At 45.4% G+C, this 19,792-nt stretch overlaps 1 protein-coding gene across 1 annotated transcript in view; it reads left to right on the top strand.

The window, feature by feature from the left end:
- The window catches only part of LOC136582015 (fatty acyl-CoA hydrolase precursor, medium chain-like), a 45,200-nt gene that overhangs the window by 11,678 nt on the left and 13,730 nt on the right, over window positions 1-19,792 (top strand). Inside the window, exons 8-10 of the mRNA XM_066582748.1 lie at window positions 12,035-12,175; window positions 14,572-14,649; window positions 14,740-14,887. Of these exons, the coding sequence (XP_066438845.1) occupies window positions 12,035-12,175; window positions 14,572-14,649; window positions 14,740-14,887 (367 nt within the window). The remainder of the gene's footprint in view (window positions 1-12,034; window positions 12,176-14,571; window positions 14,650-14,739; window positions 14,888-19,792) is intronic.

A 19,792-nucleotide genomic window follows, 5' to 3' on the forward strand; every position in this document is an offset into this window, starting at 1 on the left:
AGGCGAACCCCAGTAACATTTCTGTAGCAAGAGTATAGGCGAACCCCTCAAACCATTTTAGTAGAAACTGTATAGGCAGACCCCAGTAACATTTCTGTAGCAAAAGTATAGGTGAACCCCTGTAACATTTCTGCAGCAAGAGTATAGGCGAACCCCTCAAACCATTCAGTAGCAACTGTATAGGCGGACCCCAGTAAAATTTCTATAACAAGAGTATAGGCGGACCCCAGTAACATTTCTGTAGCAAGAGTATAAGCGGACTCCTCAAACCATTCAGTAGAAAAGGTATAGGCAGACCGCAGTAACATTTCTGTAGCCAAAGTATAGGCAGACCCCAGTAACATTTCTGTAGCCAAAGTATAGGCAGACCCCAGTAACATTTCTATAGCAAGAGTATAGGCGAACCCCAGTAACATTTCTGTAGCAAGAGTATAGGCAGACCCCAGTAACATTTCTATAGCAAGAGTATAGGCGAACCCCAGTAACATTTCTGTAGCAAGAGTATAGGCGAACCCCTCAAACCATTTTAGTAGAAACTGTATAGGCAGACCCCAGTAACATTTCTGTAGCAAAAGTATAGGTGAACCCCTGTAACATTTCTGCAGCAAGAGTATAGGCGAACCCCTCAAACCATTCAGTAGCAACTGTATAGGCGGACCCCAGTAAAATTTCTATAACAAGAGTATAGGCGAACCCCAGTAACATTTCTGTAGCAAGAGTATAGGCGAACCCCTCAAACCATTTTAGTAGAAACTGTATAGGCAGACCCCAGTAACATTTCTGTAGCAAAAGTATAGGTGAACCCCTGTAACATTTCTGCAGCAAGAGTATAGGCGAACCCCTCAAACCATTCAGTAGCAACTGTATAGGCGGACCCCAGTAAAATTTCTATAACAAGAGTATAAACAGACCCCAGTAACATTTCTATAGCAAGAGTATAGGCGAACCCCAGTAACATTTCTGTAGCAAGAGTATAGGCATACCCCTCAAATCATTCAGTAGAAAAAGTATAGGCAGACTCCAGTAACATTTCTGTAGCCAAATTATAGGTGGACCCCAGTAACATTTCTATAGCAAAAGTATAGGCAAACGCCAGTAACATTTCTGCAGCAAGAGTATAGGCGGACCCCAGTAACATTTCTATAGCAAGAGTATAGGCGGACCCCAGTAACATTTCTGTAGCAAGAGTATAGGCGGACCCCAGTAATATTTCTGTAGCAAAACTATAGGCGAATCTCTGTAATATTTCAGTAGCAATAGTATAGGGGAAGCCCTGTAGCATTTCTGTAGCAAGAGTATAGGCGAACCCCTCAAACCAGTCAGTAGAAAAGGTATAGGCAGACCCCAGTAACATTTCTGTAACCAAAGTATAGGCGAACCCCTGTAACATTTCTGTAGCAAGTGTATAGGCAAACCCCTCAAACCAATCAGTAGAAAAGGTATAAGCAGACCCCAGTAACATTTCTGTAGCCAAAGTATAGGCGAACCCCAGTAACATTTCTGTAGCAAGAGAATAGGCGAATCCCTCAAACCAGTCAGTAGAAAAGGTATGGGCAGACCCCAGTAACATTTCTGTAGCCAAAGTATAGGCACACCCCAGTAACATTTCTGTAGCAAAAGTATAGGTGAACCCCTGTAACATTTCTGTAGCAAGAGTATAGGCAAACCCCTCAAACCAGTCAGTAGAAAAGGTATAAGCAGACCCCAGTAACATTTCTGTAGCCAACGTATAGGCAGACCCCAGTAACAATTTTGTAGCAAAAGTATAGGCGAACCTCTGTAACATTTCTGTAGCAAGAGTATAGGCAAACCATTCAGTAGAAAAGGTATAGGCAGACCCCAGTAACATTTCTACAGCCAAAGGATAGGCGGACCCCAGTAACATTTCTGTAGCACAAGTATAGGCGAACCCCTGTAACATTTTTGTAGCAAAAGTATAGGCGGACCCCTGTAACATTTCTGTAGCAATAGTATAGGCAAACCCAAGTAACATTTGTGTACCAAGAGTTTGGGGAAGCCTGGAAAAATTAGTTTGCTAACAGTATTGGACATTGGCCTTAAAAATTGGTGCACCAAGAGTACAAGTGTACCCCTGAAAAATAGCTCAACCGCGAGGGCAGTTGAAACCCACAAACATTTTTTGAATATACAGCTCATTATTGGTTAATTTGTAACAGAGCCTGGAGGCAGCCCTCCGTAAAAATTGGTTTAAGTTTTAAAACTTTAAAAACTGATAAATCTTTTAAAAGTTTAAAACAGAGCATTTTGGGCTGCATAGAAATTGTCAGTTCAGCGTGATGACATGCTGCTTTAGGAGGAGGAGGAGGAGGAGGAGGAGTAATGATATCTGAGAGGAATGCACAAAGATAATTCTCCCCTTTTTTGGGGTGATGGAGGATGCATTTTTCTCCTGTTGCAGCGAAAATATTCTTTAGGATCCGCTGCTTTCCACCGGTGGAGAAGAGAAGTCTGGGGAAATCCAGCCTTTGTTCATCTTTATGAGTGTAAGCATGTCGGCGCTGTCAGTTTATAGGCGGGTACGCTTATCCGTGATGATTCCCCCGGCTGCACTAAACACCCTCTCTGACAAGACACTAGCGGCAGGGCAGGCCAGCACCTCCAGTTCGTACAGCGCAAGTTCGTGCCACTTGTCCAGCTTTGACACCCAATAGTTGTATGGAGCAGAGGCATCACGAAGGACAGTGGTGCGATCGGTTATGTACTCCCTCACCATCTTTTTACAGTGCTCCCTCCGACTCAGCCTTGACTGGGGAGTGGTGACACAGCCTTGCTGAGGAGCCATAAAGCTGGCAAAGGCCTTGGAGAGTGTTCCCCTGCCTGCGCTGGACATGCTGCCTGATCCCCACGCCTCCCCTGCTAGTTGGCCCTCTGAACTGCGTCTTTTGCCGCTAGCGCTGTCAGATGGGAACTTTAGCATCACTTTTTCCACCAGGGCCCTGTGGTATTGCATCACTCTCGTACCCATTTCCTTTTCGGGAATGAGAGTGGAAAGGTTCTCCTTATACCATGGGTCTAGAAGGGTGTACACCCAGTAATCCGTGTTGGCCGGAATGCGTCTAATACGAGGGTCACGGGAAAGGCAGCCTAACATGAAGTCAGCCATGTGTGCTAGGTTCCCAGTACGCAACACATCGCTGTCCCCACTGAAAAGCTGACTTTCAGGATCCTCCTCCTCCTCCTCCTCAGCCCATACATGCTGAACAGATGAGAGGCAAGCAGCATGAGTACCCTCTGCAGTGTGGCCAGCTGTCTCTTCCCCCTCCTCCTCCTCCCACCCCCCTCCTCGTTCACCTATAAAACGCGCTGAGATATAGACATGAGGGTGGTCTGACTATCAAGCAACATACTGTCATCCCCCGTCTCCTGTTTCAACAGCAAAGTGTCATCATCTTGCACAGCAGTCGGTGCTCTGGCATCTGAAACCAACGTTGCAGGGTCCTTAGGGTGGCAGCGTCTATGGTGGACTTGCGGAAATGTGCGCAGACGTGGCGCACCTTGCCGAGCAGGACAGACAACTGGGGGTAGTTTTTCAGAAACCGCTGAACCACCAGATTGAAGACGTTGGCCAGGCATGGCACATGTGTAAGGCTGCTGAGCTGCAGATCTGCCACCAGGTTACGGCCGTTGTCACACACGACCATGCCCAGTTGGAGGCTCAGTGGCGAAAGTCAGAGGTCGGTCTGCTCTGTCAGAGCTTCCAACAGCTCGGGGGCCATGTGCCTTTTGTCACCTAAGCTGATTAGTTTCAGCACGGCCTGCTGACGCTTGCCCACCGCTGTGCTGCCGTGCCATTCACTACCGATTGCTGGCGATGTGCTCACACTTCTTAATTGAGAGGTAGACGTGGCGGAGGAGGAGGAGGAGGGGGAGGGTTTAGAGGAGGTGGCATAAAACGCCGCAGATACCAGCACCGAGGTAGGACCCGCTATTCTGTGTGTGGGTAGGACGTGAGCGGTCCCAGGCTCTGACTCGGTCCCAGCTTCCACCAAGTTTATCCAATGTGCCGTCAGGGAGATATAGTGGCCCTGCCCGCCAGTATTTGTCCACGTGTCCGTGGTTAAGTGGACCTTCCCAGTAACCGCGTTGGTGAGGGCACGATTAATGTTGCGGGAGATGTGCTGCTGTAGGGTGGGGACGGCACACCGAGAAAAATAGTGGCGACTGGGGACCGAGTAGCGCGGGACTACTGCTGCCATCATGTTTTTGAAAGCCTCCGTTTCCACAAGCCTCTACGGCAGCATCTCCAGGCTGATTAATTTGGCAATGTGCACGTTTAAAGCTTGTGCGTGTGGGTGGGTGGCGGCATTATTTCCTCTTTCACTCTAACGCTTGTGTTAGCGACAGCTGAATGATGCGCTCAGAGACACTGCTGGATGGAGTGGAGTACGGTGGAGGCGAGTGTGTGGGTGCAGGCCGGGAGGAGCTCGTGCCTGTGTCCTGGGAGGGGGACTGGATCTGTGTGGCAGGTTGTGGAACATGGGAAGAGGCAGTGGTGCGACCCAGAGGCGGTGAACGGCCTTTTCCCCACCTTGTGGGGTGCTTGGCCATCATATGCCTGCGCATGCTGGTGGTAGTGAGGCTGGTAATGGTGGCCTAGATGTGTAATACAAAATTTGGTGCACTACTGCTCCCAGCCAGACACAACTATAATGCACACGGTGAGATGTAGCCCTAGGAAGGACCTCTTGGGGTTCTTGCACAGAGGATCAGGAGTCCTGTACAACTTTCCCTATGTAGGCAGTTCTGTCCCTAAACTCTGCGTAATACACTGCAGACTGAGAACGCTATAGCTGAAATGGCCTGCACAGCCCGAGATGCTTAAAAAAAACCTGGTGCACTACTGCTCCCAGCCAGCCACAACAGTAATGCACACAATGAGGAGTAGCCCTAAGAAGGACCGTTGGGGTTCTTTAAGACAGGATTCTACTCTAACACTTTCCCTATATAAGCAGCAGCACTTTCCCTAAACTCTGCCAGCATGCGTCTAAGTCGAGCCGCGGGCGGGACCAGTTTGTGTACTCCGCAGTCACCTGATCGGCCCAGCCACTCACTACTGTGGGTGGGAGAGGGCTGGCACGTCACAGCAGAAGTGGTAATGCCTTCCCCGCATGTCTATTGGCTAGAAAATGTCACTAAACATGCGGGGAAGGAAATGCAATTGACTTGAGTACCGCGTGGTGTTCGTCTCAAGTAACAAGCATCTCGAGTACCCTCATACTCAAACTAGCATCAAGCTCGGATGAGTGTGCTCGCTCATCTCTAGTTGTACATATAAGAATATAACTGGTATAATACTGCTCTCCATCTACAAGAATATAACTACTATAATACAGCCCCTATGTGCAAGACTACAACTGCTATAATACTGCCTCCCTATGTACAAGAATATAACTACTATTATACTGCCCCTATGTACAAGAATATAACTACTATAATACTGCCTCCTATGTACAAGAATATATCTACTATAATACTGCCCCCTATGTACAGGAATATAACTACTATAATACTGCTTCTATGTACAACAATATAACTACTATTATACTGACCCCTATGTAACAGAATATAACTACTATTATACTGCCCCCTATATACAAGAATAAAACTACTATAATACTGCCCCCCTATGTAACAGAATATAACTACTATTATACTGCCCCCTATATACAAGAATAAAACTACTATAATACTGCTCCTTATGTACAAGAATACAACTACTATAATACTGCCCCTATGTACAAGAATATAACTACTATAATACTGCCCCTATGTACAAGAATGTAACTACTATTATACTGCCCCCTATACACAAGAATATAACTACTATAATACTGCCTCCTATGTAGAAGAATATAACTACTATAATACTGCCCCCTATGTACAAGAATATAACTACTATAATACTGCCCCCTATGTACAAGAATTTAACTGCTATAATACTAACCCCTATGTACAAGAATATAACTACTATAATACTGCCCACTATGTACAAGAATATAACTACTATAATACTGCCCTCTATGTACAAGAATATAACTACTATAATACTGCCCCCTATGTACAAGAATATAACTACTATAATACTGCCTCCTATGTACAAGAATATAACTACTATAATGATCTTTTTATTTAAAACTTGCAACAAAATTATTACAATATACTTACTATAAACACATAAGAGTCAACAACGAAAACAGAACAACAAAACAGAAAAACAGAACAAAATAAACTTCAGACCAACCGCACAGAAGTTGGTACCCGGATTCTCCTCCAGTTTATACTATGTACATTGTTTCTGTTCTTAGTCTTTACACTGTTCCCATTTATAGAGCAGACTCTCAAAACTCATTTAAGTCACTGGTCTTTCTTGCTTTTCCTCCTCCGTCCGCTGCTGTCCCCTGCAGAGCCCCATCTTTTGGTGGACACTGATGGTTGAGGTTCCTCTTCCTGAAGGTCGTCATCAGAGTTATGTAAAGAGACACATTCTTTTTCCGACTTCTCTGATTCTTCTCGCAGCACTCCATACTGTCCGGAGGTTATGGCCGGCACCGGCTGATCCAGGGTTTTCTTTGCTGCGGTGACTTTTCTAGCAGGATCTGCAGTTTTGTTCTTTCTTTTAACCGCCTGGAACCCCTCTTCATCCACAGAGGGGCGCCTGGGCCTTGCGGCTCGGTCGGAGGGTTCTGTAGCCTTACATGGCTGCTGTTCAGGTGATTTAGCAACAGGTTTACTGGATATTTTCTTCCTTTCATGAGGTTTATCTTTAATAGCTGGTGCTTGTAGTACAACAGGGGATATTTCACTTCTTACAGCAAGGATTTTTCTTTTTCCATCAGATGCCTTCTCGGTGGCTGGTACTTGTACTGTAGTGGGAGGACCATCCATCTCTCCCTTTGCTGGTACTTGTAGTGCAGCAGGTGAGTTATCAGTCTCTAAAGCAGGGTCACTGGTACTTGGCACTACATTAGTATTAGGACTGTTGGATTCTGGGGCTGTATCTGCTCTTGCGGCGACATCCTCTTTACCTTCCTCCATGGGCTCTATGCCGATATCATCACCTCCTTTATTATGCTCTGCATGTGGACACTCCCGGAATGTATGACCTGCTCCTAAGCACAGGTTACAGATGACGGGTCCTCTACAATCGCTTTTTGAATGTCCAAACTCTCCACATAATGAACACTTGACTCGAGAGCAGTTAAAAGCGAGGTGTCTGCCCCCACACCTATGACATAGACGAGGCTGACCAGGGTAATAGCATATTCCTCTCTCTGAGCCTAGATAGAAGGAGTGCGGTAGATGTCTGGTCACACCATTGGCTCGCTCTAATTGGATCTTTACAGTATATCCACCATTCCAGATTCCCTCCTCATCATAGATTTTTTCTGGATAGTTCATGATCATACATTGCCTACTCAGCCAGTGCTCCAGATCTGCCAGCGCCACCACCTCAGACTGGAACAATATGGTGGCCCTCACCACCTGAGGCTTGGACAGCTGGATCACCTGGAGATACTCCCAGATTGACTGTCCCCTTGTGTCATTATATATACTCCAAAATGCATCCAAGTCATATTGCAGCTTAAAGCTGATGTCGTAGATCCTGCTGGAGGGGATATGGATCAGAGCGTACACCTCAGAGGCTTTAAACTTCATAAAGTCTTTTAGGAGACTCTTCCCAATGTACAGTCTGGAGGGAATGTTCTCCTCTGGCCCTGTGTACTTAATCCTGACAGCGTTTCTCCTCTGTGGTGGAGGGGGAGCTGAATTTGTGACATTGGAGAATAGTCTGTTGAATTGTGGACGGTCAGCAGAGGGATGAGTGCCTGACCTTTCCTCATCAGCAGGCTTACTGACTCCTGATTGATCTGCAGACACACCTGCGGTGGTTTCACACTGTCCTGCAGACACACCTGCGGTGGTATGAGACTGTCCTGCAGACACACCTGCGGTGGTATGAGACTGTCCTGCAGACACACCTGCACTGGCATCACACTGTCCTGCAGACACACCTGCGGTGGTATGAGACTGTCCTGCAGACACACCTGCGGTGGTATGAGACTGTCCTGCAGACACACCTGCACTGGCATCACACTGTCCTGCAGACACACCTGCGGTGGTATGAGACTGTCCTGCAGACACACCTGCGGTGGTATGAGACTGTCCTGCAGATTGCTGTATACACTCCTCTGCAGATGGCTGAGAACCTTCACTAATCTCCACCATATCTACTCCGGACAATGCAGTTGTCTCTTCACTCATGACACTGCACAGTGTTTCATTTACAATGTCAGTACCTGAAGCATACACCAGATTACTACTTGCATTCATTTCATCAGCACTGCAAACAGAGTCCTTTGCAATTAACCCCTTATTGGCTGTCACATTTTGCTCCTCAGTATTAGCAGCATTTTCAGAGTCTGATAGCTCAGCTCCCATACTCAGTGACCCTCCAGGCGCTGCACCCGCACATCTCAGAGGGGTTCCCTGCTCCACCATACTATACACAACATTATAGTCAGTACCTTTTTCCTCAATGACTTTTTTAATCTTCATGTTTTGCACTCTGGCCTCCCTCTTCATGTTTTGCACTCTGGCTTCCCTCTTTTTCTCCATTGCCCAGTTTTCTACTTTAGGTATTGCATTTGCTTCTTTGTCTAGTCGCTCCTTTAGTATAGCGAGCTCACGTGTGCAATTATCCAGGCACTCACACTTCATCAGCTTTGTCTTTGGATCCGTCTCTATCTTAATCTCTTCTCTTAACTTCAAAATTTGTCTTTCCAGTTTAAATAAACTTTTCTTAGTCACTTTCATACTCAATCCAAATGCTTTACATGATTCAGTAATCTCACCAGCCACCATTTCCTGGTTACCACTTTCTTGATCTCCATGCTGCAAGCCACACTCCAGGCTCTGGGCTCTCCCAGGATCGTCAGCCCAGCTGCACTCACTTCCTCCTGGGTCAGAGGCCATGCCTCCTCCCTACTGGGAGCTCACAAGCACACGTCTATCCTCTCCTATGGACAAGAATAGAACTACTATAATACTGCCCCCTATGTAGAAGAATATAACTACTATAATACTGCCCCCTATGTACAAGAATATAACTACTATAATACTGTCCCCTATGTACAAGAATATAACTACTATAATACTGCCCCTATGTACAATAATCACTACCATGAGGCTGGTCAGGGACCACGGGTGGCAGTGGTGCGGTTTGCCGCGGCGTTCTGGGATGGTGTTATGCCCACGTTCGGTGCGGCGAGCGGCGGCACCCTGCTCCAGTGTGGCGCGCGCGGCCATGCGCACGTGCCTGTTGTGAGAGAAGCGCGCTCTACCTCTGTGAGTTATTCTGTCTGGCTGGGAGCTCCAGTCAGAGTGCTTGATTGGTCTCCGTCCAAGTGGCGGAGACTCCTGAATATAGTCTGGCAGCTGCTGATAGCAGTTGCCAGTTATTGGTTCCATTCCCTGTGTGTCTGACTTTGGTCCTGCTCCAGTGAAAGTTACCTTGTCTCGATCCAGCTCTGCCTGTGTTTTGTGGTTTTCCTGTCATGTTGGTTTATTCCATCGACCTAGTAAGTTGTCATCTGCGTAGGTACGGCGGTTCCTTCCTGTCCTGCCACTAGGCAGCGTAGGGTCAGTGTTGGTGGCCTGGACCTGTCCACCTTTGGGGCTATCTCAAGGAAGGGAGATTGGCGTGGGTGAGGGTCAGGGAGTCCCGCGCCGTGCGTACCTGTGCACCCTACTAGAACTGTAACATAATAATTGGCCCAGGAAATATTTTCCTGCGTTTTTTTAGGTGGAATTCACCGTGTGAATTGAGTACTACAATACGATTAGCGGTCAGATTCGTGACCTGGCCGGGATGGTTCAGGACCTGTAACGGCGTCTCAGCCATCATGAGCAGTGGTATGTTGTGCCCGCTGATCCAGTACCTGAACCTAAAGGCCCATTACCTGAGGTGTTTTTGGGGGACTGGAAAAAATTATTTGTCTTCCAGGAGGCTTTAAGTTGTTTTTTCGCTTGCGGCTTTGTTCCTCTGGGTCCGAGCCCCAACAGGTGGGGATTGTTATGAAGGATTGATCTGGTCCCGGATAGTCCAATCCCTAAGGGGGCCATATTTAATCTGTCGGGTTGGGAGCATGTGGCTCTTAAATTCTATATTTCAGAGGCTTTAGCCAAGGAACATATCAGACCATCAAAGTCACCAGCTGGGGCAGGCCTATTTTTGGTTGAAGAGAAAGATGGGTCTTTGCGGCCTTGTGTTGACTATTGGGCTTTAAACAAGATCACCATAAAAAAAATCAGTGCTCGCTCCCTCTGATCCTGGATCTGTTAAATCAGGTGGTGGGAGCACGCTGGTTCTCTAAGCTTGACCTTCGGGGGGCTTATAATCTTATACGTATTAAGTCTGGTGACGAGTGGAAGACTGCGTTCAACACCCCGAAGGGACACTTCGAGTGTCTAGGTATGCACTTCGGGTTATGCAACGCCCCTGCGGTTTTTCAAGAGTTTATGAATGCGGTCTGCCACGATTATCTAGGGGTTTTTATGGTTGTCTACTTGGATGACATTTTGGTGTACTCGTCGGATTGGAACACGCATGTCAGATATCTCCATTTAGTGTTAGAGCGACTACAGGAGTACCAATTGTATGTTAAATTGGAGAAGTGCTCATTTAGGGTCAAACGCATGTCATTCCTTGGGTATATCGTTACTCCAACTGTTGTGTGTATGGAGTCAGACAAGGTTGTGGCAATCACACAATGGGCTAAACCAGATAATTTGAAGGCTCTTCAGCACTTTCTTGGGTTTGCCAACTTTTACAGAAAATTTTTCAGTGATTGCAAAACTGCTGACTGATTTTACGAAAAAAGGAGCAGACGTGACGTCGTGGTCTCCGGAAATTTAAGAGGATTTTTTGCACCGCAGATGAATGGGCAAACGGAACATAAAAATCAAGACCTAGTACAATACTTGCGTCTTTTTGTGGGCGAGAGGGTCAGTCGGTGGGTAGAGTTTTTACCTTTGGCCAAATTTGCCATAAATAATCGTATCAGTTCTGCGACGGGGGTGTCGCCTTTCGTCTGTGTATTCGGTCAACATCCCCGGTTCCTGATTTCCATTCCAGTACCTACAGCTTGTCCCGCTGTTGATGTTGTTACTAGTGAGCTGCGGGAGGTCTGGAATGGTGTGCACAAGAATCTGGAGGAAGCAAGTGGTCGTATGCAACTACTGTGTCGGAGCCATTTGAGGTCGGTCAGAAGGTCTTTCTGTCCACAAAGAATTTCAAATTGAAGCTCCCTTCGGCAAAGCTTGTGCCGCGTTTTATCGGTCCTTTTGCCATAACACGAGTCATTAATCCTCTAGCTTATGAGTTCGATTTACCGAGTTATTGAAGGGTGCATAGGGTGTTTCATCACCACCACCCCTCAAGTTTGCACGCCTTTTGACTTTATACAGACATTTTTTCAGTCTAGAAACAAGTGAACATCACAACCTGGTTGGGTGCTGGATTGGAGGATTAAAAATGAATCTTTGGGTTTGATAGTCCAAGGACAAGTTTCTCTACTGAATTTATTAGAACTAGAGCGAGAAAACCATCAGTGCAGATTGGAGATGGATCAGACTGTTGGTTAGCCTAAACACAATACTTTGTTTTATCCTATTCATTTAAGGGTAGAAGCGATTGATAATTTACAGGCAGCTGTAGAAGGAGACCTGATCTCCCATTCATCTCTACGCTCCCTAGACACCCCGTTGCATGACCTTCGAGCCTCATATTATAGTTTATGATTTCCCCACCATCAGACTTTCTGCTATGCAAACTGATAAGACATGGGAGGTTTGAAGAGAACATGCTATATGGTGTTCTATATGGACTGCGCTCATAGCACCACTATTTGCAGCAGGTCTGGGTATAGACTGGTCTATCACACGTCTGATCATCCGTAACCCGCTATATATGACGAGGTCCATGTTCTGTATATCTTATCTGCTGTCTCTGCAGGGCATGATGCCTCTTCCTGCCTGCGTGGATGGTGTCTTCCTACCTAAACCAGTAGAGGAGATGTTGGCTGACAAGGAAGTCAACAAGGTCCCATTTATCATTGGAATCAATAATCATGAGTTTGGCTGGTCGGTACAAATGGTAGGTACAAAACTCGTAACTGACTCTTTAAAGGATGCCATTCTCTGAATTGCATTGTACACATTGCTGCAGTGACTCGGTATGAATGGTGTCTGCAGGTATTGTAGTCAGTGGCATAAGATCTGCTTTGTGTATTGTACTACATTATAGCTGTTTTTCCCTTTTTTTAATCTATTGAAATGAACGAAAATGCAAGAAGGAGGAGTTTGCATTGCAGGCTGTACAAGTGCATGTGGGCTGCCATATGGATGTTTGTACCTTAAATGACATTTAGACACAGCGATTATCGCTCAAAATTCACTCAAAAGCCATCTTTTGAGTAATAACCATTGCGTCCAAACGCCTGCCCATCGTGCACTTTTCATGCACTGTTCGTTAGTCACTCACTTCTATTTTTTTTTAGAAATGACCGATGACTCTTATCAGCAGCACAGGCTGATATCTAAGCCTACAGCACTGATAAGATTCTCTCAGATGGTATCCCACAGGCAGTTCTCAGTGGGGCACCAGCTGAAAGCGCAGAGAAGAAAGAGCTGTATACAGAAGACAGCGCTCCAGCTGTCTTCTGCATACCCCACTGAGCGCTCCAACTGAGGATACTAGCTGAGTGCTCCAAGAACACAGCAGCTGTATACAGAAGACAGCGCTCCCGCTGTCTTCTGTATACAGTGGCAGCCTTTATTTATATAATAATAAGCTCTTAAGTAGCTATTTAGCTACTTAAGAGCTTATGCAAAGTGAACACTCAAAACTGTCACTCAAACTGCCGTTTGAGTGAATTTTGAGTGATTATCTTGCTGTGTAAATGCTCACAATGATTATCGCTCAAAAGATTGCTTTAGAGCGAATTTTGAGCGATAATCGTTGTGTCTAAATGGGCCTTAAGGAGCATCCTCCACTACATTAATCCGAGCAGTCACTGAATACACAGAGGGGGTAATACTGGCCATACAGAGTAGATAGCTGTTGGCTAAATGCTGATTTGGCTGACAGTTATTCTTCCAACTACTCCAACCAGACACATGCTCATTATCTGAATGTGCATCTATTCTAATTAGTAAAAAAGGGAGTCTGGCAGCTGTTATCACCCTTGAGAATGAAAGGATTGGACATGCTGAAATCCAGCTGCCCGATCCATCTCTCATCCAAAATCTGCTATCAGGGAACAGTCCAGAGGTCCCCATACACATTGGGTAATCGACCCTGGTAGATTCATTAATCTAACAGTATGACCAGCTTATCATACATAGGGGTATAAATATTAGGTAGGTACAGCAGAGATTTTGGTCCCCACAAACTCAGGGGGTGCCAAGTTGGTGATGACAGCACTTGATGGCAGTAGACAGTAAGAATGGCTTTACATCTGAGTAATCTATCAAAATAGTTGCTAAAATGTACAAACAACAACACGGGGTGATTATTCTATTTTGAGATCATTGAATGAATTGTTGGGAGCATTTAGTCAGGCCAAAATATCATTCATTGACTAGTTAGGGGGCGTGAGATTCTTTGACAGGGAAGTATTCGAATTTTTGACCCCTCCCCAACGCGCAATAATTGGTTGCTGAATCCACTGAAAACACAAAAATGCCTGCAGTGGACTTCAAGTGCGCACTCACTGCCGCAAGAGGCCGCAGCACCAAGAGGTCCGTTGAAGACCAAACCAGCTGGAGACGCAGCAAGGACTGTTCAGTTGAGGATCACTCACACGTATTTATGTGTTTTCTGGAACCAATAAGCATTAAGTGGGAGGGCAAAATGTTCAAAAAGGTCAGGAGCCAATGAGTGTTTGATGGGAGTGGACTAGTGAATGTACTCTCGCTCATCCTCTGGTTGGTGGCCCTGTTCACACAGAACTGCCACTTACATTTGCTCTATCAGGTGACTTTCCGGACAATAGTTGCCCCATCTGTTCTGTTTGGAGCCTCTGATGCAGATCCATCCTGATGCAGAGTCGGCAACTTCCTGCCTTCAGTTACTGGGGTCAGTCAGACAAGCGAATTTTTCACACATGTATAAGCGTGGGAAAAATTTGTACAATGCGTGTAGAAAACAAATCACGTGACCGGCCGACTTGCACTCACATGTTCTATCTTTCGCAGGTGCAAATTTTAAACGCTTGTAAAAAAACAAACATGTGCCCACTTTCATTGGAAAGCATTGGTTCTAATAGATGCATTTTGAAAATGCGCCTATACATGCCGGAAAAATTTGCTCATCTGACTGAGACCACAGTGAGAAGAGCAGCTCTGGAGCACAAACTTCTGCTCTAATAATGAAATACTGTGCAGGAACATTCTTGAGCCTTGAAAAAGTTTATTATTGAGTAGAGCGACATCTTCAGCGATATTACTGTGTAATAATCTTATATCCACCTTATGTCCATCTGTATTTAGTTGTTTAATATAACAGGGATATCGGAAGGAATGACGCGGGAGGCTGCAACATTGGCTCTCCGAGATCTTCCCATCATGGTGAGATACGATGACCACGTTTATGTTTTCTCATTTCTCAGTTAGTTTTCTATGAAGTCCTGCTTACTGTCCTTAATGTTGATTTTTCAGCCTCCAAACCCCAAAGCCATTCCCTTCATCCTTGACGAGTATCTTGGTGACATTGATGATCCGCTGGAGATCCGTGACCGCTTCTTGGATTTATGTGGCGATACAATGTTTGCTATCCCAGCTCTACGGATTGCAAAAGGCCATCGAGGTACAATCTGTTCCTATTATAGCTAATATGTAGAGGTGCTGACTGTCAGGGCATGCTGGGAGTTGTAGTATTCACAACTTGCCAATGAAATTATATTAAAAATGGTGCCCTGGACTCCTGTCATCCACAGTGTCTAGTAGCATACAATATAAGAACAGGTGAACGATGCAATCATGTGATGCTTGTATGTGTGACAGGTGGGGAATATGACACCGGTGATGGAGAGGATTTATACCAGTTGATCAAACAATTTATTGAATATATGTTAATAAACAATATGGTAATAACATACAACAGGATTATTTCGGTAGAATACAAGCAGTTTACTAACAGTGAATTAATGCTATGACTCGGTTCACATCCTACCAGAAGGGTGTTCTTAATATTGTGCACACAGCATAGAATTTTGTAAGGAGAATTTATGTGTTTATTAAGGAGAAGACAATCCCAGATCTTGCGCAGAAAGTCTGGGACCCAGGAGAAATACAAATCACACCAGCCTGTTGCGGTATCAAATGATTTCTAATTTATTCTAAGGTGTATGTGGTTTATATATCATAAATGACATCACAGGAAAAGTACATACCTCCAAGATTAATAATAATAATACATAATTGGCTGAAACTAAAATGTTTAACATAAGTTATACCTTTTAAGGTGCTACTATAAGATACAATGAAATCGCTATGAATTCAGTGAAAAGGAATGCAGGAGGGGTCTGGGAGACTCTTATCTTCTGTCTGTCTACCATGTTTAATCCTTTCACTACTTATACTAGCATCATGCTATATCTTTCTAGTCTACTATCTAATAGAAAAACAATTACTGATACATTGATCTACAATTTTCTTAACATTCCCCACTTTAGATCAATACATCAACACAATATCTTAGTAGGATTATGTCTCAAATACATATATAAAATAGCTCTACGACAGACCCCTGGCTTCCTCAGGGCCGAAGCTTTATTACCAGAAGGTCTGGGTTCACACTTCAAGACTAAGTATGTAATTATTTCATATAAAAGTATTACATTGATCCATATATATATATATATGGACTATATATATATATATATATATATATATATATATATATATATATATATATATATATATATATATATATATATATATATATATAGTCTTTCCACCAATTGTATTCAAAATTAGGCATGCCCCCAAGAGAATCTTGGCCTTTACTTATTATTATCTGATTGATGCTTCTTTCTTCATATAAAAATTATTGTCCATCATGATATAAAATCTTAGTTATCGAAGTGTCAATCAGTTATTTAGAGCAATCCTCCGGTACAATCAGAACACACTGGAATCAAAATGTCACACTTTAGAATTATCAAAGTAAAATGACGCTTTCTTTGTAGAACTTTTACCCATCACTTGTCAGACAGAGGTGGTCACCTGACCCAGTAAGTCATCTTGTTCTTCGTCATCTTGTATATTTTGGAACATAGTTTTTGTGATGGAAGTGTCAATAAGGTTTTGTAGCCATCCTTGGATACATGGAATACAGCAGCAACCGCAGGGTACTAGAATGGAGGCAAATACTAACACAGACTATCGTGGAGTACATGACTTGTGACCAGTATCCGAACAAGCTTTCAACCAGTCCCTGAATGGATTGTCTATGCCAGAGTTTTTAGCTAGTTCATTTTATTATGCATTTAATGTTGCCAAGAGACCAGTCAGGGACCCCGGGTGGCAGTGGCACGGTTCGTCGCGGCGTTCTGGGACAGTGTTGTGCCCATGTTTGGGTCGGCAAGTGGCAGCACCGTGCTCTGGTGTAGGGGCGCGGCATGTGGCGCGGGCAGCCGTGCGCGCATGTCTGCTAGAAGAGGCGCGTGCACTCTATCTCTGTAAGTTGTAGTGGCAGGCTGGGAGCTCCGGACAGCCGGCTTGATTGGTCTCCGCCAAAGGGGCGGAGACTCCTGAATATAGTCTGACAGCTGCTGATAGCAGTTGCCAGTTATTGGTTCCATTCCCTGCGTGCCTGACTTCTGTCCTGCTCCAGTGGTCCACCTTTGGGGCTACCTCCAGGAAGGGATATTGCCGTGGGTGAGGGTCGGGGAGTCCCGCACCGTGTGTACCTGTGCACACTACTAGTACTGTAACATAATAACTGGCCCAAAAAATATTTTCCTGCAGTTTCTTGTGGTGGGATTCACAGTGTGAATGGAGTCCTACAATACGATTAAGGGTCAGATTCGTGACCTGGCCGGCATGGTTCAGGACCTGTCAAGGCATCTCAGCCATCATGAGCAGTGGTTGTTTGTCCCCGCTGATCCAGTGCCTGAACCTAAATGCCCATTATCTGAGGTGTTCTTAGGGGACCGGAAAATTTTTTTTGTCTTCCGGGAGGCTTGTAAGTTGCTTTTTCGCTTGTGGCCTCGTTCCTCTGTGTCTGAGCCCCAACAGGTCGGGATTGTTATGCCTTTGCTCAGAAAAGGGCCTCAGTCATGGGCCTATTCTTTACCAGCTGATTCCGCTTGTCTGCAGTCGGTAGACTCTTTTTTCATTGAGCTTAGTAATATTTTTGATGAACCTGATCATGCAGGTTATGCAGTCAGTAAGTTGTTGGCCCTTCGCCAGGGGCGCCAGTCGGCAGAAGAATATTGCTCTAGTTTCAGGCAGTATTCAGGTGAATCTGCATGGAACGACTGTGTGCTTAAAGATTTATTTTTGGTAGGCCTGTCTGATGCAGTAAAAGATCTATTGCTGTCCCATCTGTCACCCTCTACTTTGAATCAAGCTATGGAATTGGCAGTCAGAGCTGATCGTAGACTCAGGTCTAGAAGGGAAGCTAAACTAGAGTACCGTCAAGAACGTGGCAACTTCTACAGCATGTACCCCATTGTCAACCCCCGGAGCTGATGGTATGAAAGTGAACCGGTTGAGCCCTGGAGAGCGAAGGCGGTTCTGGACTTCAAACCAACTCTGTTTCTACTGCAAGGCTGGTCATCGTATCGCGTCCTGCCAGGAAAGTCAGCCACGGAAGCAGCAGGAAAACTTCAGCTCCTAGGTGACTACAGGGAGGGTCATCTAGGAGGTCAGGTACTCCCTAAATTACTGGTGCCTTGTAGTGTGTCTTAAAAGGCTTTTCACAGGGTGGGACAGGCATTTGTGGATTCTGGGTCGGCCGCGAACCTTATCCATTTGCAGTTCGTAAGACCACTGTTATCTTGCTTTACCGCATTAGGTTTGCCGATCCACTTTACCAGTATCAATGCAAGCCCTCTGTCCTCTGAGGTAGTGCGTTGGAGGACACCAGAACTTCAGTTCATGGTGGGCGCATTACATTCAGAGGTTATTTCATTTCTGGTCATGTAGAAGATGTCCATGGATATCGTTCTGTGATTGCCGTGGCTAAGGACGCACAATCCTCAGTTCGATTGGACTACTCTGGAGCTAGTTCGGTGGGGAGGGTTCTGTCATGATCATCTAGTGTCTGTTACATTGTGGTACACCAATACTATTAGTATTCCGGACTATTTACGGGATTTTCAAGATGTGTTCTCTAAGGAGCTTTCTAAGGTATTACCCCCACACGCGAATAGGATTGTAGGATTGATCTTGTACCTGATAGTCACATCCCTAAGGGGGCCATATTTAATCTGTCGGGTCGTGAGCATGATGCTCTTAAATCCTATATTTCAGAGGCTTTATCCAAGGAACATATCAGACCATCAAAGTCACCAGCTGAAGCAGGCCTATTTTTTGTTGAAAAGAAAGATGGGTATTTGTGGCCTTGTGTTGACTAACGGGCTTTAAACAAGATCACCACAAAGAGTCAGTGCTCGCTCCCCCTGATCCTGGATCTGTTGAATCAGGTGGTGGGAGCACGCTGGTTCTCTACGCTTGACCTTCGAGGAGCTTATAATCTTATACGTATTAAGTCTGGTGACGAGTGGAAGACTGCGTTCAACACCCTGTTGGGGCACTTTGAGTGTCTGGTTATGCCCTTCAGGTTATTCAACGCCCTTGCGGTTTTTCAGGGGTTTATAAACTCAGTCTTCCACGATTGCCTAGGGGTTTTTATGGTTGTCTATTTGGACGACATTTTGGTGTACTCGGATTGGGGCACGCATGTTAGACATCTCCATTTAGTGTTAGAGCGGCTATGGGAGTACCAATTGTATGTTAAATTGCAGAAGTGACCATTTAGGGTCAAACGCGTGTCATTCTTTGGGTATATCGTTACTCCAACTGATATGCGTATGGAGTCAGACAATGTTGCGGCAATCACACAATGGGTTAAACCAGATAATTTGAAGGCTCTTTAGCGCTTTCTTGGGTTTGGCAACTTTTACAGAAAATGTATCAGAAATTTTTCAGTGATTGCACAACCGCTGACTGATCTCACAAAAAAAGTAGCGGACGTGACGTTGTGGTCCCTGGAAGCTTCTGAGGTGTTTGAGCAACTTAAGAGGGCTTTTTCCACAGCGCCGGTGGTTGCTCAGCCGGACCCTCAGAGGCCCTTTTTTGTGGAGGTAGACACTTCGGAGGTTGGGGTGGGGGCAGTCCTCTCCTAGATATTGGTGGTCCATTCAGGGTATAGTCCGTGTGCCTTCTTTCCCCGTAAATTCAGTAGCACTGAGCGCAACTACGATGTTAGGAACAGGAAACTGCTGGCAATAAAATGGGCATTTGAGGAATGGCGTCATCTTCTGGAGGGGGCTCGACACCAGGTGACAGTCTTCACCGATCACAAGAACTTAGTGTATCTTGAGAATGCTAAGCATTTCAATGCGCGGCAAGCCAGTTGGGCACTATTCTTCTCAAGATTCAATTTTACAGTCACGTACCTGCCAGGATATAAAAATGTGAAAGTTGACGCCCTTTCCCGCAGTTTCGGGACTCCAGAGGTTAAGGACTCTTCTCTGGAAGG

This window comes from Eleutherodactylus coqui, chromosome 11 (genome assembly GCF_035609145.1).
Source record: "Eleutherodactylus coqui strain aEleCoq1 chromosome 11, aEleCoq1.hap1, whole genome shotgun sequence".
Classification (NCBI taxonomy): Eukaryota; Metazoa; Chordata; class Amphibia; order Anura; family Eleutherodactylidae; genus Eleutherodactylus; species Eleutherodactylus coqui.